This window comes from Tachysurus fulvidraco, chromosome 7 (assembly GCF_022655615.1).
Source record: "Tachysurus fulvidraco isolate hzauxx_2018 chromosome 7, HZAU_PFXX_2.0, whole genome shotgun sequence".
Classification (NCBI taxonomy): Eukaryota; Metazoa; Chordata; class Actinopteri; order Siluriformes; family Bagridae; genus Tachysurus; species Tachysurus fulvidraco.
The window spans coordinates 3,474,562-3,496,660 of NC_062524.1; the positions used below are offsets into that span (position 1 = coordinate 3,474,562).

Genomic DNA, 22,099 nt, shown 5'->3' on the forward strand with positions numbered 1-22,099 from the left:
TAGGAAAACTCCTGCGTTGTTAGACATCCGAATCCTCCAATTATATCGCTTGTTCTCGGAGGAGGCGGGTACTTCCGGGTTGAAGTATAAACCTGAGGCCTGCGCGTGTGCTCGTAACATCTTTCCTCCTTCTGCTCCGGTTTATTCGCTGTAAAGGTGAGAATTGTTTGTATGAACCGAATACAATCTTCAACACAGTTAGTTATTTTAAAGTTTATATTTGTATTATAATATTTATATATATATAAATCTATCTATAAACGAGACCTAACCAGAGCCGTAATAACGCGTGTTTAACGTTAACAAGCGCGGTTGCTAGTTATGCTAATTAGCCTAGCATGCTAATTAGCATAGCGGCTATTTAGCGCAAAACTAGTTGTTTTTCTGAGTTGTTTTTATATGCGGTGTTTTTTTCATCAATTTTATAATAATACTAATAAATAATGTTGATAAAACACGGAAAAGGGAATGGTTTAAACTGAAAACTGTGTGCGTGTGCGGCTAATACACGGTTAGCATTTAGCAATTATGGCGGCCTTCATTGTTTCAAACGAACGCTGTTACTGAGGACAGAAATGTTTGTTTATTTCTCTCTCTCACACACTCTCTCACACACACTCTCTCTCTCTCACACACACACACGCACTGCGCTTAATTATATAGAACTACTAAAGTAATCATTCTACGCTGTTACAATTCAGATTCAATGGGGAATCGTTTAAAGTTCAATCCCAAATGCGTATCTAGGGGACATTGTAGAGCCCTAGATAGGGTTTAACCGCTTTAGTGTTTTCCTCATATGGTGCACAGGGGAAGGGGACGAGCTGCTATTTGGAACACAGCCACGTCTAGTTTGACGCAGCCTGCGTTTGTTCTTTTGAATGAACTCTATAATATACAGATATCAATCTTTATCGTTTTATTTTGCTATTTATTTAAATTTATTAAATGTTTTTGTATTGAAAATGTAACTTTGTCTGTTTTAAAAAGTGAGAAAAAATAGAATGAGTTGCAGGCTAAAATGATGCAGAATAATTTATTTTTAATTTATTATTAATTATTCTTTTTTTTTTGTTATTATTGTTATTATTCTTATTGCAGAGCAGCAGAAATCAGAAACTTTAAAAATCAGTGGTGACTGGTTACAGTTTTAAATTAATTGTATGAACATGTAAGGTTATTTATTATTATTATTATTATTATTATTATTATTATTATTATTATTATTATTATATGGTTTTTAATTGTTACTATTAAATAGCAGTAGTTTGGCAATGATGCTGTGTAGAATAGTGTTGTTGATGGAGGGAGACGGAGGGTTTGAGCCGAACACTATGATATGCACAAGACTACTTTTACTTTTTGTTCGGAGAGGTTGGAAAGTGACTCAGTCTGTGGATAAACTCGCCCAAAAGTTTACAACGATCAGAAGTTAGACGTTATTAAAGCTTGAACACCTACCAGTGATTTAAGATACTATTTTTAAAACACGCACGCTTTAAAAGATCATGAACAGTGCAGTTAAACCCAGCTGAACAGGATTTTTGCTGAGCGCTCTATTGTTAGTGTGGGTCGAACTTTCTCACTAAACCGGAATGACTTGGTGTATGTTGAGTTCTGTTGTCTGTAAAGATGCTGAGTACAGTGTGAGAACTTTGCTGGAGTTTTTGACGTCACGATTATTTCTGTGTCCAGTATGGCTGAGAATGATGCAGATAACGAGCTGTTGGACTACGAGGAGGATGAGGAGCCTCAGGGAGCACCAGAGAGCGCCACCCCGGTTGGGAAGAAGGAGGTGAAGGGTTCCTACGTGTCCATTCACAGCTCCGGGTTCAGGGACTTCCTGCTCAAGCCCGAGCTCCTGAGGGCCATCGTAGACTGTGGCTTTGAGCATCCGTCAGAAGGTATTTATAAATAACACTGATCTAGATGAATTGAGTTTTGTAAATGAAAATGGTTTCAAGAAGGAAATCAGGTGTGACGTTGAGTATCGTCTTTGTGTTGCAGTGCAGCACGAGTGTATCCCACAGGCCATCCTGGGCATGGACATCCTCTGCCAGGCTAAATCTGGTATGGGGAAGACGGCAGTCTTTGTTTTGGCCACGCTGCAGCAGATCGAGCCCGTAGACGGACAGGTACATCTTTCGCTCCTTCACCAGCTGTCTCCGGATCTTTAACCTCTTTCAGCTGTGGATGACCGTGCATGTCTTGTCATCCAATCAGGTGTCTGTGCTGGTGATGTGTCACACGCGTGAGCTGGCCTTCCAGATCAGCAAAGAGTACGAGCGCTTCTCCAAGTACATGCCCACGGTAAAGGTGGCAGTGTTCTTCGGCGGCCTTCCCATTAAGAAGGATGAGGATGTGCTGAAGAAGAACTGCCCACACATCGTGGTGGGGACACCGGGGCGCATCCTCGCGCTCATCCGCAACAAGACCCTCAGCCTCAAAAATGTCAAACACTTCATTCTGGATGAGTGCGATAAGATGCTGGAGCAGCTCGGTACGAACTTTCTCATGATGTTGATCTTTAGTCTGATCTCTTGGCTCTGTGGACGTTTTCTCTACTGCACACGGAGGACATGCCACCATTTGTTAGGCAAATGTGATGGAAAATTTAGTCCAGATCTGGCAACCACAACAGATGCTCCATAACCCACACTGTCTGTCTGCTGTCTAGTGCAGTGGAGAAAACAGCCATGCACTGAAGCCCAGAGTGGAATAATGACTAACTGAATTGAAATGTCTGTCTTGTGTGTGTGATAATTTTTTTTATTTATTTCTTTTTCTCTCTCTCTCTCTCTCTCTCTCCCCCCCCTCCCTCAGATATGAGACGTGATGTTCAGGACATCTTCAGGCTCACTCCTCATGAGAAACAGTGCATGATGTTCAGCGCCACTCTGAGTAAAGAGATCCGACCGGTCTGCCGCAAATTCATGCAGGACGTGAGTGTTCTATCGACTCGAAGCCTTTTCTACATTTAGTTTAAGGTCAAACGTGCAGAATATTTCATCCTATCGAATTTAACCCGCTCGTACTTTTTTTTTCCCCCTTTGATCTTTATGACGATCAGCCGATGGAGGTGTTTGTGGACGACGAGACAAAGCTGACGCTGCACGGCCTGCAGCAGTACTACTGCAAACTGAAGGACAGCGAGAAGAACCGCAAACTCTTCGACCTGCTCGACGTTCTCGAGTTCAACCAGGTGAGGAGGCGTCTTGTGAGAGCGACGCGACTCTCCTCTGACCCCTGGTCCAGAGTGCACTTATACACGCTGTAATTCCTCTATCCTCCTGCAGGTGGTGATCTTTGTGAAGTCGGTGCAGCGCTGCATGGCTCTCTCTCAGCTGCTGGTGGAGCAGAACTTCCCAGCCATCGCCATCCACAGAGGCATGGCTCAGGAGGAGAGGTACATATACGCAGCCGCTTTCAGTGTTCGTATCCCTGTGGTTCATTTGACACGCTCTGGGATGCTTTTCCCATCATGTTGGCAGATCACATCATGAGATAATGGATTACTTTTATGCTGTTCAGTGAAAATGATCAACAGTAGGGTGCTGTGTAACCTTTATTTATTAAATAGCTGTGTCTTATGAACGGTTCCTTCGGTAGTCGTCTTAAACCGGCTTCATGGAACATTTAATGGTTCATGAAAGTCATGTTACAAACAAACCTCGATGTGTCTCCTCTCCTGTGGTTAATTTACAGGAGCTTCACTATTACTGGAGCCGTCCGTAAAGGTTGCCAGCTCCTTACGGAGAAGACAAAACGTACATACAGACCTATATCTGTATTCTGTCTAGATCACTATTTAACATTGGTCTGTATAAACCAGTCGCTCCCTTCTTCCCTCTCTTGAAGTACACATGCTTTTCTGTCCCCTGACACTGAGACAACTGAAGTTTATAATCTATTGCATCATCACAATAAACACTGTATTACCATGGAACATGTTAACGATCGCATTCGAGAGAAATAAGTGCGTCTCCTGTAGTGTTTAAACCGTGCGCTCTTTCTCTCTCTCTCAGGCTGTCACGCTACCAGCAGTTTAAGGACTTCCAGAGGAGGATCCTTGTGGCCACAAACCTGTTTGGCAGAGGGATGGACATCGAAAGGGTCAACATTGTCTTCAACTACGACATGCCGGAGGACTCGGACACGTACCTGCACAGGGTGAGTTTCAGTCTCGCACGAGTTCCTATACCACACCCGGACACGACCGCTATATTTTTGTGTGTCGAGTGACCCGAGACTAAAGGAATGTTCCTTGCACTGATTTGTCAGGGGTTCCCTTTTAAATGGCACCGTGTTTAAAAAGCTACACTCGCCATACGTCGGTGACGGTATAAATTTGTAAAAAATTAAATAAATAAAATAGGAGTTTGACGTTAATGCTACTGAAGGTTTATTTGCTGGTTATTTCCAACACGGACTCCGTTCCCCTCTTCAGGTCGCTCGTGCTGGTCGTTTCGGCACTAAAGGTCTGGCTGTAACCTTCGTGTCCGACGAGACGGATGCCAAAACCCTTAACGACGTGCAGGACCGCTTCGAGGTGAACGTGGCCGAGCTGCCGGAAGAGATCGACATTTCCACTTACAGTAGGATCTCTTTTTTTTTTATTTATTTGTTTATTTAATCCCACAGAACAGGGTTTATTTTTCTGATTTCACCCTGAACGCTCGTCTCTTGTTGTTCTCTCTGTAGTCGAACAGTCCAGATGAGGTGTCGTGTTGAGTCACGTCGCACCTGAGGACCAGCAGCTCGCAGACGTAGCTGTGATCCTGTGGTGGTTGCGCGGCTGCTGGAGGAGGAGGAGACGTCTCCGGTGCATGCTGTCGGTTTTAAAGTTCTACGCCACACCACAGTTTTTAACTTTTTACTGTTTCTCTTTGGGGTTGGAATGAAGGGAGGGGAGTGAAAATGTGTCTGCTTTTTGTCCTTCTGTTTTGTTTTAAAGGAATTAAAACTTTTTATACAGTTCCCCTTATTATGTTTTTGCTGTTTGACTGCCTCTATATTAACACCAGCATTCAGAATGGCACAGTGGTGTTTTAGTGACTCGACACAGTGGTTAGTGACTAGTTTTATGGAGAAAAGCTCGATCTCGGACTTTTTTTTTTTTTTCCTGGTGTAAAATTAGTAGTTGGTGAAAATAAACAATAGGAGAAATGTTTAAGCTCCAGTTTGTCATTTGAACCCTTAATGAAATGGGGATGTGTTTAAAAAAAACAAAAGCCATTTCTCATCACGTAGATTCTGATTGGTTGAATTCTTTAGAGCAGCAGGTTCTCGTCCTGATGCCTTATGGTTTCTATGGTAACTAGCAATAGAATAAAAAGTACTTTTTGTTTTTTTTTAATGAAGATTTTTGATTATGAAAACAAATATTGGCAAATTGCTGTTTTATAACAGGAATAAATCTCTTTTAGAAAAAGATCCAAGTTCTGCAGTTTCCCTTCGGCGGCTTTAGTTATGTCTATGAAATGTGTTTCCGGTTGCTACCGTATTCTCAGAGCTTGAGGTGTAATGTGAGATCAGAGCTCTCTTCAGCTCTAATAATAATAATCTATATTTACCCTCTTGTCTGTGTGGTATCTTATTCTCTCTCTAAACCCTCACCTCTGAAACAGGAGCTAGCGTTACGTACACACCAGGCACATGAGAGCCGAGAGCTACATACAAACATAGCAGCAGGTAAAGGTATATAAAGGTAACAAGTAAAAGATAACGATCCCTAAAATCAGACTTGTTTTATTCTCCACAGACTAATCAGATTGGTGATTAAACCGATACTGAAGGGTGTGGCTGTAGAGACAGGATGGATTTCTGACTATGTTTCAGTTCCTCAAAACTAAATGACTCTGGGAGCTTTAGAGTCTGAATTGTATTGTGTATCTTATTACTCATTATTATAGAAGTAAAAGTATGGGGTGGCACGGTGGACTCACACCTCCAGGGTCGGGGTTCGATTCCCACCTCCGCCTTGTGTGTGTGGAGTTTGCATGTTCTCCCCGTACCTCGGGGGTTTCCTCCGGGTACTCCGGTTTCCTCCCCCGGTCCAAAGACATGCATGGTAGGTTGATTGGCATCTCTGGAAAATTGTCCGTAGTGTGTGAGGGAATGAGAGTGTGTGTGTGTGCCCTGTGATGGGTTGGCACTCCGTCCAGGGTGTATCCTGCCTCGATGCCCGATGACGCCTGAGACGGCACAGGCTCCCCGTGACCCAAGGAGTTCGGATAAGCGGTAGAGAATGAATGAATGAATAAAAGTAAAAGTATGAAGAGAAACCAAAACTCCAGCTTTCTTGGCCTTAAGAGCAATTTAAAGCTATTATATAAAATTATTGCTGGAACATAAAAATAAAAAACTTTCTCAGATTTACATCCATTAACAAACATTGGGGGGGGGGGGGACAAATCACAGTGAAAATGAACACACTAAGTTTACTCAAACACAACACAGTCTGTGACACGGTTTCTCCAGTGAGTTTTCACACACACACACACACACACACACACACACTGACATTTTTTTTGTACTATGAAGTCACCACCAACCGGTTGCCATAGTTACACCGTTTCTCCTCGGACGGACCGACTAGCGTTACACGTGAGGTGTGTTGTTTGTGTATAAAAGCATCGTGTCATACGAGCTGAAGGAGAAGCAGTGAGAACTTTACTGTCTTCACTGCCAACGATCCACTGATGAGTCGATCCGTATTCACGTAAAGATCGACTTTCGACGTATCGTCGTAAATGAACGATATCCTGTGGCTTTGAGTCACTGTACACGTAAAGCAGCATGGCTCAGCGTTCCCCTTTAACACACCCCACGTGTTTACACGCAGAAGTAATCTGCATTCACATCATAGCTCAGTATCTCATCCTGCGTTCAGAAATGTTTTCATCCCGCTTCTTTTTTTGTCCAAGATGGCCGCCGTCTTTAACGTCCAACTGTCGATAACTTTAAATAAACATATCTTCTATAAGTGTTTAACAAAGTGAGCAGAACCACGACGTCGATGGCTACAAATAAACAGCTAGAAATACCTTATAAATAGACAGCTATGGGTTTAGTTGGCTGTTGTGTTAAAAAAAAACGACAATTTAAACCCCATTAACTAGCTCGACTGGCTTATTGTATGATGCAAACAATGTATTGTTATAAAAATGTAAATAAAAAGTTGTTACTGATGCTGATTTCATACTTTCACACGACCACAAAATGCATGTTTTATTTGCAGTCTGACGTTAAGCGCATTCGTTTACCTCACGACAAAACAGGATGCAAGTTAACTGGGGGATTATTTAACAAAAAAAAGTGGCAGAGAGAAAATGAGGCTTGTTTTACAAATATATAAAAGTTTCATTTTCATTGTTGGACACCAACCACATCGACTCCAGCGAGTTTTAATAGAAATCGTTTCTATTATAACGCGTGATGTGAAAATTGTGTTCGAATCGATGTGAAGTCGAACGTATTAAAAAACAACACCACATGTTTAGCTTAAACTCTACAAACATCAAGGCATCGCTGGTGAATCTGTTTAAACGCCGGGATCTGCTGTGCGCTTGGAGTGTACTTGATGGTTTTTGGTCTTGTTAACGAAAATGATGTCACCTCGAAGCTTCCTGCATGTCAGAAGCCAGGAAGCAGGAATGAATCCCGCGGTGTCATAAAGACACAACGCCTGGGCTTCAACCATCTGTCACTAGATTACAGAGCGACTCGGGAGCGGCTCCTGATCGTCACTTTTAAATTACACGGTTGCTTCGTGTGCTGGCGTTTGTTGAACCGTTTTTTTCTAAACCACAAAACCAGAGGTTCTGCTGCTCCCAGGATCGTAATTTGCACAGAGTCTGTGACTCGACGTATGGACGCCAGGACGCCCGGGGCACTTGGAGAGCGTTCCTTTTTCTTTTCTTGGATCCTCAGGCTCAAATAAAGACAAATCACTGACACTGGGAATCAGAGTCAAAGTCAAGGCCGCATTCTTCTATCCCAAGTGAACAAGCCTGTTTCCAGTCCAGGAATCCATCATGTTTCCCTTCATCAGGTGAAGTGTGAGCGGTGAGGAAGGTGACGCACTCGTTCATCTTACACACAATAAATACCATCATATCATTATAATAATAATAATAATAATAATAATAATAATAATAATAATAATAATAATAATAATAATAGCTGCATATAAAAAAAAGCTTTGGATAGAGTTTATCCCATCTTCTCATCTGTCCGTTATTTTTCTGTTCGGGGCAAATGGAACACACACTTAAAGCATATTTCCCACTGTGTAGTTTTAACAGGACACACTGCTTCCAGGTCCCACATGGTTACGCTAGTCCACTAGTCCAACCTCTTTTCATTCAGGCTGCAATTGTTTATATGAAACATCTTCATCAGGTCGTATCCTTTACTCCTCCACCAGGTTCTTTCAGCGATTCTCAGTACATCTACGATGGAATAAACTAGAAAGTGTACAATACAAGTTCACTAGACTAAATGTTCAAGGCCGCTCTCCTCTGCTCGATCACGCCAGCGTGCCGTCTACAGCTGATGATTCTGGGGCGGTCTTGGGTAAAAACGAGTGGAGTCGAATGGGGGACAGGTGGCAAGTTGATGAACTTGTGTGTGTCTCCGTAGAGCCAGCGCTGTGGCGGGAGCGAGGCTTCATTCAGGTGATCGCACTGGTCACTGCACTTGCAGGATTGGATGAACATGACGGATTTCTCGAAGCGCTCGCCGTCGGGACAGGAGAACACCACAGACGAGGTGCGGGTGCGGCGTGGAGAGCAGCAGCGGCCGTCACGACACACGCCGCAGTAGTTGGGCCGGTAGAGACGAGCACTGCGGCAGCCCGCGTAGTGGAGACGTAACGGCTCTGGAGACTTCTGCGTGCGAGAACATTTCCTTCCTTTCTGTTACAGCAGAGAGCGGAAGAATTAATGACACAAACAAAACACGTTCATCAGAACATTCAATGCACTCAGACAAAATATCATCAGGATTTTCCAAATCCTGGAGAGACTGAATTACATTTTCTCTTAAACAAAGCACAAAGTAACTGCATGCGCTGATGACTACTCTTAAAGCCAACTTACTCAAATGGCCCGACCTCATTGGCCATTTTGCTATGAGTAATAAACACAGCTAATTAGGTTAGCTAGCAGGTGGATGGATATCAAGCTAATTAGCTTAAAATGGAATTAGTGTCAGTTTTCTAGGGAGAAAGTGTGACAACTGTGGAAATGACACACGGCTAAATAACGAAGAGAACGTTGAAGAGATTGTCTAGGCATAAATATTGTAAATCATGGCTTGCATTGCGTTTAGGATCTGCTGTGACTTGTCGATTATATGTGTGTGTGTGTGTGAGAGAGAGAGAGAGAGAGAGAGAGAGACAGGTGTTTGAGGAAAGGACAGTAAAGGTCAATATGAACAAGAGAAATACTTGGCATTAGCCAGCAGCGGCATTGAGGCACCATTGTGTCACATTCACTGCATACATCCCACAATAACAACAGGTGCCTCAGACTTAGCGGAGTTAGCATCTTTACGAGACGTGTAAGGAGCTTCCTAATCCCACAGTGACTCCCGCGGGATTTCTGGAGTAATGAGGAAGTGAAGCTGACCTTCACTGGGGGATCATTCCAGGGACAATCTCACCAAATACGTCACATCAGCCATGTTAGCATGTTAGGTTAAAGGACCAGTTGCTCAAATCGGTTACAATGTTGTGCAGCTTGTGGCACCTTAGAATGGTAGAAGGTTGTAAATCAAAGTGAAAATGTTTTCTGTTCACGTTGTGTAGAAAATTATTATTTGAATCTGGTGATTTATTGGCTTGTAGAAGATACAGTACAGTTATGGAGCATCATTATCATCATCTTCTTCTTCATCATCATCTTCTTCTTCTTCTTCTTCTTCTTCCTCTTCTTCTTCTTTTTCATCATCATCTTCTTCTTTTTCCTCATCTTCCTCTTCTTCTTCCTCTTCTTCTTCTTCTTCCTCTGTACTGGCTTACAGGTTAAACTCCAGCTACTTAGCCACATGTCAGTGCAGAGTGAAAATAAGACCTACTGTAATTGACTGTGCATCTTTCATGTGCTTTGTCTTTTCCCTTTCTGCAAATCTGCTGTTCTGGTGACTGAGTGATTTTGTTTTGCTAGCTTTCTGCTATCTAGCTGACTAGTTACTGCGACCAAGCGGTTTTCTAGTAGCGACGGACTAAATTATTAACATTGTGTCGACATACCAGCAGGTAAAACTGATTAAAAACAGTAAAAATGGTACATGATCTGAGCTTGTTTTAGATCCAGAGCGTGTTTTAGTATGTTTTTACAGGGAATGTTGAAGGGAGGGGATGTATGCGATATCGCAGCGGCGCACTGAAGCTGAAGAGCTGACAGAAGGAGCGCAGTACCTTCACAGGCACGTCCATGGAGCTGCAGGGTCTGATGGTGCACAGGCGCGTCTCCTTAACCAGCTTGCACTGAGCATTCTGATTGGTGACGCGAGAGGACACTCCCATACCGCAGCTCCGAGAGCACGATGACCACCTGGTAGTCTGGATCACACACTTATGGCTTCCCTTTTTCTTCCAGTCTGAAAAGAGCGAGAGAGAGGAAGAGGGAATGAGGGAGTCCGTCACAACACAAGCACCATTCATCAAACCACCAACAATGATGCACAGAGAAGGTGATTACGCAAGTGGAGCAAAAAGCTGGCTGCTTCAGGCTAACATATATATATATGGGGGGTGGGAGGGGTTTACAGGGCTCCATTGGAAAATAGTCACGCAATTACGCAAACACTGTAAGAAAGAAATAAAACTATAAAAACACTCGTTACCTAGAAAATATGACATATACAGCCACACAAGTAAACCTCCATATACAACATTATTTAAATTATTATTTTACCACCATAATTAAGTAATATTCTCCCTTTGGGGTTCGATTCTTACGATCACCTGTTATACACAATCCCCAGTTCACCAGTACACACACTCACGTGATCGTTTACTAAATTAAATGTATATATATAGTACAGACCAAAAGTTTGGACACACCTTCTCATTCAAAGAGTTTTCTTTATTTTCATGACTATGAAAATTGTAGATTCACACTGAAGGCATCAAAACTATGAATGAACACGTGTGGAATTATATACGTACATAACAAAAAAGTGTGAAACGACTGAAAATATGTCATATTCTAGGTTCTTCAAAGTCGCCACCTTTTGATTACTGCTTTGCACACTCTTGGCATTCTCTTGATGAGCTTCAAGAGGTCGTCACCTGAAATGGTCTTCCAACAGTCTTGAAGGAGGTCCCAGAGATGCTTAGCACTTGGAGGTGTGTTTGGGGTCATTGTCCTGTTGAAAAGGTGGTGTGTCCAAACTTTTGGTCTGTACTGTATATATATATTTTTAACTAATTACTAAATTAAAAAGAGACATGGGTGATGAAGGCAGGATTTACAGATGATCATGTGGGGCTATGTGTCCTGCTCCAAACCTGAGCACACACACACACACACACACACACACACACACACACACACACACACACACACACACACACACACACATACACACAGAGTCTCACCTGTTACACGTTTGTGACTTTGCAGCTTTTCCCACTTCCTCCCCACATCCACCAGCTCGTTACTGAGCAAGTCCTCTACCCCTGGGGGTGAATTCTTCTGTGTGGGGTAGTGCTTGGGTTTAGGCTCGGCTTTAGGGTAGGCCTTAGGGTAGGGTGGGAGGTGAGGGTAGATGTATGGTGGAGGCTGTGGGACCCTGTAGACCGGGGGCAGCACCGAGGAGTCACGATGGCAGTCCACACTCGGGCAGCATTGCCCCGGCACTTTAATCAGCTTTGGTGCGGGGCAATCAGGAGATGCCAGGAGCAATTCTGTAGGGCAGAGTGGTACGCAGCCCACAGCACCGTCGATGCATGTGCACTGGTGCTTACATCCTGCGCTGAAGTCCTCGCCGTTCTGGTACATACGTCCGTTATACTCACACGAGCGGCCTTCTGGTTTGGCTGTAAGAGAAAACGTGGGCGGGGTCGAATTTACAACAATGTAAGAATAATTGGAATAATTCATTAATTCTGATAATTCAAAATAATTCAGTCAAAATGTTGTGGATCGAGACACACGAGATGTCTGGCTCAGTAACACAGTCTGTATTTAAAGAGTCTCAGTAATGTGTCAAACAAATGTATTAAACAAATGAAATCTATAAATAGTTCTGGACATTATATCAGTCATCGACAAGCCGTGGTGAGGAGTGTGTGGTGTGAGGAGTGTGTGGTGTGAGGAGTGTGTGGTGTGAGCAGTGTGTGGTGTGAGGAGGGTGTGGTGTGAGCAGTGTGTGGTTTGAGGAGTGTGTGGTGTGAGGAGTGTGAGGTGTGAGGAGTGTGTGGTGTGAGGAGTGAGAGGAGTGTGTGGTGTGAGGAGTGTGAGGTGTGAGGAGTGTGTGGTGTGAGGAGTGTGAGGAATGTGAGGAATGTGTGGTGTGAGGAGTGTGTAGTGTGAGGAGTGTGTGGTGTGAGGAGTGTGTGGTGTGTGAGGAGTGTGTGGTGTGAGGAGTGTGAGGAGTGTGTGGTGTGAGGAGTGTGTGGTGTGTGGAGTGTGAGGAGTGTGTGGTGTGAGGAGTGTGAGGAGTGTGTGGTGTGAGGAGTGTGTGGTGTGTGGAGTGTGAGGAGTGTGTGGTGTGTGGTGTGTGGTGTGTGGTGTGTGTGGAGTGTGAGGTGATTTAGCTAAACTGGAGGCTATAAACTTGCATTATTATTATTATTGTTCAGCACAAGAACCAATTCTGCTGGAAAACGAGACCTGACAGAAAGCAGAGAAACACATGAAGACATTTCTGGGTACTTTATAGTGCAGGTTTATTCTTAACCCAGGCAGACGTTCGGACTTGTGTACAGAAGATGTTTGGTTGTGTCGATCACGCTCGGCTTCATGTCCCGACAAACCCTCGACCCAAACCCCAATAGTTCCTTTATATAGCAGCATATAAATACTGCGGAATGTATGAGGCTACGCGCTCGGAAATAAAACTCAGCCTGGAGCCTTGATGGAGCTCAGGGATGAAAACACGGCTTTGACCCTCTTTATGCGCACAGGGTGTGTTAGGGAAGGATTACATAGTGCCACGGACCAGCTTTTCTAAAGCATCCGGGCAATTAGCTGTGAGGGACAGTTATACAGTTATACTCCAGCTACATACAGTACGTGTGAATCTCTCGTTCCTCTTCGGTGATTCTGCTCTTCTGATGACGGGGTGGATTTTTTTGGGGGGTTTGTTTGACCTCTCTTACAGTATATCGCTGTAGGGGGCAAAAAGCATACACGCTACACAGAAAGCCTAGCATTTAGCATGTTTGTGTTACTTTGTGGGGGCAGGCTCTGGGTTGTTGATCGGAGGATCGGGGTTTAATGCCCAGCACAGCCAAGCTGCCACTGCTGGGCCCTTGAGCAAGGCCCTCAACCCTCCCTGCTACAAGTGCGCTGTACCATAGCTGCCCCTGCACTCTGACCCCGACCTCCTCAGATGGGGTATGTGAAGAAAAGAATTCCGCTGTGCTGTAATGTATATGTGGCGATAATAAAGGCGTCTATGCCCGCGTGCTATTGGTGGTGAACGGAAGTGTTACGCCGACACGCACTGTTTCTCAGAATGGTCGTACTTTTATACATAACAGAAAGCCCTGCATTGCCGAGCAGCAGCACGACTCACCCCTGCAGATTCCGCGAGTTCTGCCCACATCGTTGCCGTAATTACACTCGAGCCCCTTGTGGTGATCACATGGCCGGCCCTCGTGGCAGTCCTGGTTTAGCTGAGCGGCACAAACCTTACAACACCCGCAGCCGTCAGGTACCAAACTCACACCCAGAGGACACACAGAGCCCTCAGGAGGGCACTCGCACACCCTCGGGCATCCTGCCTCAGCCTGCTAAGGAGAGAGGATTCAAGATTCAAGTTTTTATTTATCACATACACAAGTATATATATATACAGTACACAACGTCCAAGAAAATGAAAATCCTTCCATTCCTTCTAGACTGTGGAACAGAACACACTGCATATATTGGTAGAAATAAATCCTGCTAGTTTCTAGCATGTTGTGCGCTTGATACAGTCCCTCATCCTCAATCGCTAGTTATTAATACACCTGAAGAGCAGGTATGAAATTTAAGAAAAGTTTTTCTGCAAATGAATCTTCATTAAGGAGCTTAAGGTCGAGTCTTTGATTGGCTCGCTGGTAAGTAAAAAAAAAAACATCTGCTACTTGACTGCTTGTTAATAAACACTTCATACTGTGCTTCATACCACGATGCTGATTGGTCAGAACGTGTCGATTTATTTACTATAACCGCAGCGATGGCAGGTTCAATCAAACAAATCGCAGGTTTAATTAAGTCAGCCAGCTTGTTCTACAGTAATATGATGCTGTTTCTATAGCAACAGAGGTTTTTATGTGATAACCGTTACAACTTCTGAAACTCTGTTATTAAACAAAGAGAGGTGTGACGTCAATGTTTATTACTGGTTTAATTATTCAAGGTTTTCTCTAAAGATCTTAGATGTCTATTTAACCTTTATGGAAGGAGTCTCTGGTTTCTCTGGAACAAGAAAAGTTTGAGTTTTGTCCTTTTAAAGGGAGAGAAAACGACAAGAGACTGGTGAGGGAGCTGTTATAGCTGCTATAACAGAGACTGGTGAGGGAGCTGTTATAGCTGCTATAACAGAGACTGGTGAGGGAGCTGTTATAGCTGCTATAACAGAGACTGGTGAGGGAGCTGTTATAGCTGCTATAACAGAGAGTGGTGAGGGAGCTGTTATAGCTGCTATAACAGAGACTGGTGAGGGAGCTGTTATAGCTGCTATAACAGAGAGTGGTGAGGGAGATGTTATAGCTGCTATAACAGACTGGTGAGGGAGCTGTTATAGCTGCTATAACAGAGACTGGTGAGGGAGCTGTTATAGCTGCTATAACAGACTGGTGAGGGAGCTGTTATAGCTGCTATAACAGACTGGTGAGGGAGCTGTTATAGCTGCTATAACAGAGAGTGGTGAGGGAGCTGTTATAGCTGCTATAACAGAGACTGGTGAGGGAGCTGTTATAGCTGCTATAACAGAGAGTGGTGAGGGAGCTGTTATAGCTGCTATAACAGACTGGTGAGGGAGCTGTTATAGCTGCTATAACAGACTGGTGAGGGAGCTGTTATAGCTGCTATAACAGACTGGTGAGGGAGCTGTTATAGCTGCTATAACAGACTGGTGAGGGAGCTGTTATAGCTGCTATAACAGAGACTGGTGAGGGAGCTGTTATAGCTGCTATAACAGAGAGTGGTGAGGGAGCTGTTATAGCTGCTATAACAGAGACTGGTGAGGGAGCTGTTATAGCTGCTATAACAGAGACTGGTGAGGGAGCTGTTATAGCTGCTATAACAGAGACTGGTGAGGGAGCTGTTATAGCTGCTATAACAGAGACTGGTGAGGGAGCTGTTATAGCTGCTATAACAGAGAGTGGTGAGGGAGCTGTTATAGCTGCTATAACAGAGAGTGGTGAGGGAGCTGTTATAGCTGCTATAACAGAGACTGGTGAGGGAGCTGTTATAGCTGCTATAACAGAGACTGGTGAGGGAGCTGTTATAGCTGCTATAACAGAGACTGGTGAGGGAGCTGTTATAGCTACTATAACAGAGACTGGTGAGGGAGCTGTTATAGCTGCTATAACAGAGACTGGTGAGGGAGCTGTTATAGCTGCTATAACAGACTGGTGAGGGAGCTGTTATAGCTGCTATAACAGACTGGTGAGGGAGCTGTTATAGCTGCTATAACAGACTGGTGAGGGAGCTGTTATAGCTGCTATAACAGACTGGTGAGGGAGCTGTTATAGCTGCTATAACAGAGACTGGTGAGGGAGCTGTTATAGCTGCTATAACAGACTGGTGAGGGAGCTGTTATAGCTGCTATAACAGACTGGTGAGGGAGCTGTTATAGCTGCTATAACAGACTGGTGAGGGAGCTGTTATAGCTGCTATAACAGACTGGTGAGGGAGCTGTTATAGCTGCTATAACGTAAGTGAGAAGTTGCTTTGTAAACTGTTTATAATGTCAACGTGTCATTCTATGAAAGTAAAAATAAGAAACAATTCGCTCGTCCTCACTGACCGCATAAAGAGATTCTAAAGAACCCACAAGTCCATTTAAACAAACTCAATCCACCTCCAGGCTCAATGTGTATTCGAAATAATGGAAGAAATGTTTCCTCCATGCACCATAAAATCATATGTAGTAAATAAATAATAAAATAAAAGTACTTATATTTTTATATTCCTGTCTTCCTGTTCTTGTTTTTTTATGTTCCATATCTGTGGCAAATATACACCTGTGTGTATGGCACGTTTACTAGCCACACACACACACACACACACACACACACAGTCACTCAGATTACACACATGTATTAGCTACATTGATATGGAGCTTACAGACTTCTGTAATTACATTTATATTAAAAGAGAGTTGGGATGCGAGAAGACCGGCTTATATAAAAATATCCTTTAAAATACATTTCATTCATTCATTCATTTTCTACCGCTTATCGAGGCAGGATACACCCTGGACGGAGTGCCAACCCATAACAGGGCACACACACACTCTCATTCACTCACACACACTCACACACTACGGACAATTTTCCAGAGATGCCAATCAACCTACCATGCATGTCTTTGGACCGGGGGAGGAAACCGGAGTACCCGGAGGAAACCCCCGAGGCACGGGGAGAACATGCAAACTCCACACACACAAGGCGGAGGTGGGAATCGAACCCCCAACCCTGGAGGTGTGAGGCGAACGTGCTAACCACTAAGCCACCGTGCCCCCCATGGATCTTACAGACTTCTGTAAGGAAATTTGTATTAAAAGTTAGTTGGGATGTGAGAAGACCGGTTTATATAAAAATATCCTTCAAAATACATTTTGTTCATGTAAATAAACTGATGAGAGCCGAGAGTAAGTCCGGTATTCGGCGGTGTGAATAGACGGCTTGTCAGGTCTTGGTGGTGATTCGCTTCTGGTGGAGATTCAGTTTAATATTGAGTTTTATGAACTTCCTGTGAAAGCGTGCCAGGCTGTAGAACTGAAGGTATCTTGTCTGACTTGCGCCGAGCCGTGGGTTTGACGTCATGTAGGGTGTCTGTCATTTAGCGTTGTCAGTTTAGTGGCTCTTAATCACTTCACCATTAAACCTGTCTTTGTCCTGTTGTGTAGTTTAAAGTTAAAGCTGTTCAAACACACGTCAATCTCCTCATTATTCTACATTATGTACACAGCGTGACGGTGTTCAGCCCCAGTCCACCGTGGCCAGCTAACTACTCATTTAGTATACTTATGTAAGTGCACTATATCCTAGAGATCCACAGTGAGTCAGTACACAAGCTCAGGACTCTTATTGAAGCTGCTCATTTAGCAGATGTATTCCATTTCCATTCGCACGCAGAGTGAAAAGACCTCTTCAGAGAGCTGTACTGATTTCCACCTGATAATTGTGTAGCTGTTTCTTCTCTCTGTCGTCTCAGTGAGCCAACTGTGTGACACTCCGTTACTGCAAATCAGTTAGGCCAATCAGAGAGGTCCTGAGCCTGTATAACACCCCCTACACTCAACAAATCAGCACACACACACACACACACACACACACACACACCTCTAACCTCCTCAATGTTCTCCACCCTTCTCAAAGCAAAACCTGTTTCAGATGTGGGCCGGAGATAATTCGTATTTACTCGACCTTTTCCCTCTTTTTAAATTACTTTGGCAGCGACACTGAAGCTCAGTGCCAGAAAGGGTCTAAAGGGCCCGAGTGTTTCAGAGCGATGGCTATTCTGAGCACCGCTTACAGCAACTAACAACGAAAACTGCAATACCTGAAATCCAGACACACAGAGATGTCACATCTGAAACACGGCTCAGTATTATTACCTGTGTGTGTGTGTGTGTGTGTGTGTGTGTGTGTGTGTGTGTGTGTGTGTGTGTGTGTGTGTGTGTGTGTGTGTGTCTATGCACGCACGCATGTTTAGTATCATTCCAATGTTAGCAAAACTAAAAGAAGATCTTTAATCAGGATCTAGAGACCGATGTAATTATAGATTACATTTAAAGTCATATAATTAAACTCATATTAACATCAAAGTGTCCTACTGACTGCATTCTGTGTGTGTGTGTGTGTGTGTGTGTGTGTGTGTGTGTGTGTGTGTGTGTGTGTGTGTGTGTGTGTGTGTGATCACTGAATTTTTAAAGACCTTTGCAGAACCACAATTAGTATATAATGAAAAATAAGGACTTGAATTCTGAACTCATGAAGAACTGAATCAGTCTCTTTACCTCCCAGAGGAAGGTTCTTGCGTCCTGTACCACAGAGGAGCGTTTTTTGGTTCCTTAAAAAACATTTATGGCTTGTTCTTGTGGCAAAATGGATTATGTAATCATATCCTTTTACAAAAAAAAAAAATATTTGAGAGAAACACGTGAGAGATGAAGTTTCATTGCCGTTATTTCATTTCATGTTTCGTTACCGCAACAAAATGGTTAAAGAACAAAACAAACCATCATTCGGTTCTTTGAGGAACCACAATGGGAACAATAAGATGTTATCATTATTATTATTATTATTATTATTATTATTATTATTATTATTATTAGCCAAATATTTAGATCATAGAAGAACTATTTTGGTTCCTGAACTGTTTGGTGACCGATTTGTTGGAAAACAAGTAAAGATCTTCTGAGCTTCTTCACACTTCTGAGCAGAACCTGTGAGGAACTGAAAGGTGATGATGTTCCTGTGCTCAGAACTTTCCACTCTGACTCTGATCTCTGGATGAACAGAAAATACGCAGCAGAATGAAATAAAGACTGATTTGTGAGTGTTTACTCACCGAACCGAGGGCCATGACGAGGAGAGAGAAACACAACACATCCCTCATCTTCTGCTGATCTGCTGGTGTAAAACAACGTCCAGGGAAATGATTTATTTCCTTACATAAATACAGAAAGAAGAAAAGTCCACATTGTTTACACTGAACACGCGGCACGTCTCCTAACCCCGACAACGGTATTAACCCGAACCCAGTTTATTATATATAAATAAATAACTGAATAAATATATATCGTATAATAAACACGCCACGCCCACCTCATGTCGAAGAGCCAATAAAAAGCGCGCGTGCAGGGGGGCAGTACGGACAGAGGCGTGGTCACACAGATCAATGCGGTCATTCATAAAAATTCAGATTTACTACACACCGGTTTCTGCGTGTTTATTTATACACGAGCAGAGAGAAGAAAATACTCCCGGTGCTTTGAAATGGCTCATAACTTCCCCGTCTGACCGCGTGTCTGCTTTGTGAGAGATTGTATAAATATGTTCAGCTGTCTCCTGTGTGTGCCATTAAAAACCCGCGCTACTGAACACGGTACTCCTGCACGGTTCTGTGGAAGGGAAAGTTAAGCAATAATTCACAGGATATTCTCTATGATCAACGTTATGGCTCTCTAATGGTGTAAACTCAAATCTGTCTAATGGTGTAAACTCAAATCTCTCTAATGGTGTAAACTCAAATCTCTCTAATGGTGTAAACTCAAATCTCTCTAATGGTGTAAACTCAAATCTGTCTAATGGTGTAAACTCAAATCTCACTAATGGTGGAAACTCAAATCTGTCTAATGGTGTAAACTCAAATCTGTCTAATGGTGTAAACTCAAATCTCTCTAATGGTGTAAACTCAAATCTCTCTAATGGTGTAAACTCAAATCTGTCTAATGGTGTAAACTCAAATCTCACTAATGGTGTAAACTCAAATCTGTCTAATGGTGTAAACTCAAATCTGTCTAATGGTGTAAACTCAAATCTCTCTAATGGTGTAAACTCAAATCTCTCTAATGGTGTAAACTCAAATCTCTCTAATGGTGTAAACTCAAATCTGTCTAATGGTGTAAACTCAAATCTCACTAATGGTGGAAACTCAAATCTGTCTAATGGTGTAAACTCAAATCTGTCTAATGGTGTAAACTCAAATCTCTCTAATGGTGTAAACTCAAATCTCTCTAATGGTGTAAACTCAAATCTGTCTAATGGTGTAAACTCAAATCTCACTAATGGTGGAAACTCAAATCTCTCTAATGGTGTAAACTCAAATCTCTCTAATGGTGGAAACTCAAATCTGTCTAATGGTGTAAACTCAAATCTCACTAATGGTGGAAACTCAAATCTGTCTAATGGTGGAAACTCAAATCTGTCTAATGGTGTAAACTCAAATCTCACTAATGGTGTAAACTCAAATCTGTCTAATGGTGTAAACTCAAATCTCTCTAATGGTGTAAACTCAAATCTCTCTAATGGTGTAAACTCAAATCTCTCTAATGGTGTAAACTCAAATCTCACTAATGGTGTAAACACAAATCTCACTAATGGTGTAAACTCAAATCTGTCTAATGGTGTAAACTCAAATCTCTCTAATGGTGTAAACTCAAATCTCTCTAATGGTGTAAACTCAAATCTCTCTAATGGTGTAAACTCAAATCTGTCTAATGGTGTAAACTCAAATCTCACTAATGGTGGAAACTCAAATCTGTCTAATGGTGTAAACTCAAATCTGTCTAATGGTGTAAACTCAAATCTCTCTAATGGTGTAAACTCAAATCTCTCTAATGGTGTAAACTCAAATCTGTCTAATGGTGTAAACTCAAATCTCACTAATGGTGGAAACTCAAATCTCTCTAATGGTGTAAACTCAAATCTCTCTAATGGTGTAAACTCAAATCTGTCTAATGGTGTAAACTCAAATCTCACTAATGGTGGAAACTCAAATCTGTCTAATGGTGTAAACTCAAATCTGTCTAATGGTGTAAACTCAAATCTCTCTAATGGTGGAAACTTAAATCTCTCTAATGGTGTAAACTCAATTCTCTCTAATGGTGTAAACTCAAATCATGAACTGACTCATACACTCACAGCTCTTCATACACTCACTCACTAACCCTAACCCACTCACTCACTCACTCACTCACTCATAAACTCAATTACTCATAACATCACTCACTCACTCATAAACATATTCACTCACTCACTCACTCACTCACTCACTCACTCTAACTCAAACCTCACTCATGACCTCACTTATGAACTTACTCAGTCATAAACTCTGTCACTCACTCTCTCACTCACTCACTCTCTCACTCACTCACTCACTCACTCACTCTCTCACTCACTCACTCTCTCACTCACTCACTCACTCACTCACTCACTCACTCACTCACTCATAACCTCACTCTCTCACTCACTCACTCTCTCACTCACTCACTCACTCATAACCTCACTCACTCACTCACTCACTCACTCATAACCTCACTCACTCACTCACTCACTCACTCACTCACTCACTCACTCACTCACTCACTCATAACCTCACTCACTCACTCACTCACTCACTCACTCACTCACTCATAACCTCACTCACTCACGTAAACACACACCAGTAAAAGCTATAATACAACATGAGGCCTTGTTCTTGTCTAAATTACAGCTCCACCACACCCAGTACACTCAAACACTCATAGGCATACATCTCACAAGGACGTGGGACATGGGACATGGGACATAGGTCATGTCCCCGTCACATAGTGTCATGCTTAACAATAACACTGTGCACTTATATCACAGTGACTGTACACTCATAGTGCTGTAATGTGGAGAAATAGAGTAAGAGGGAAAAGACAAGATGATGGAGTGAATGATTGAGTCTCTTTTGTTTGTTCTTTAATATTTGGACCCAATGTCCTGTCATCATTTCAGATCGAGTTTGTTTAGATTGGACATTTCTCATCGTCTCACAATGTCACACCTCGCATCACTCTTTCTTTCTTTCTTTCTTTCTTTCTTTCTTTCTTTCTTTCTTTCTTTCTTTCTTTCTTTCTTTCTTTTAAATATAAATTTCCACCTACTTTGTCTTTTTTTCATTTGATCAACACCTCAAAATGACCAATAAGATATTTATGATTTATTCATTTACAC

At 42.8% G+C, this 22,099-nt stretch overlaps 2 protein-coding genes across 3 annotated transcripts; one reads left to right on the plus strand and one right to left on the minus strand.

Annotated features, from left to right (window-relative positions):
* Nucleotides 1-4,977, plus strand: ddx39ab (DEAD (Asp-Glu-Ala-Asp) box polypeptide 39Ab). The gene is made up of 10 exons (XM_027162244.2): nt 1-156; nt 1,696-1,904; nt 2,008-2,135; nt 2,224-2,500; nt 2,824-2,942; nt 3,071-3,202; nt 3,297-3,406; nt 4,026-4,170; nt 4,448-4,595; nt 4,702-4,977. Exons 2-10 carry the CDS (start codon nt 1,697-1,699, stop codon nt 4,716-4,718), a joined length of 1,284 nt encoding a protein of 427 aa, XP_027018045.1. The 5' UTR covers nt 1-156; nt 1,696; the 3' UTR covers nt 4,719-4,977.
* Nucleotides 4,978-6,153: 1,176 nt separating this feature from the next.
* On the minus strand, nt 6,154-19,145 carry si:ch211-106h11.3 (CCN family member 1). 2 transcript variants are annotated; one of them, XM_027162189.2, is made up of 5 exons: nt 18,966-19,145; nt 13,753-13,966; nt 11,609-12,049; nt 10,424-10,605; nt 6,154-8,918 (listed from the first exon to the last, which is right to left on the minus strand). In XM_027162189.2, exons 1-5 carry the CDS (start codon nt 19,011-19,013, stop codon nt 8,499-8,501), a joined length of 1,305 nt encoding a protein of 434 aa, XP_027017990.2. In that variant the 5' UTR covers nt 19,014-19,145; the 3' UTR covers nt 6,154-8,498. The 2 variants fall into 2 exon arrangements, with proteins under 2 accessions (XP_027017990.2, XP_027017989.2); XM_027162188.2 differs by having other exon boundaries at nt 13,753-13,969.
* Between the last annotated feature and the right edge of the window lie 2,954 nt (nt 19,146-22,099).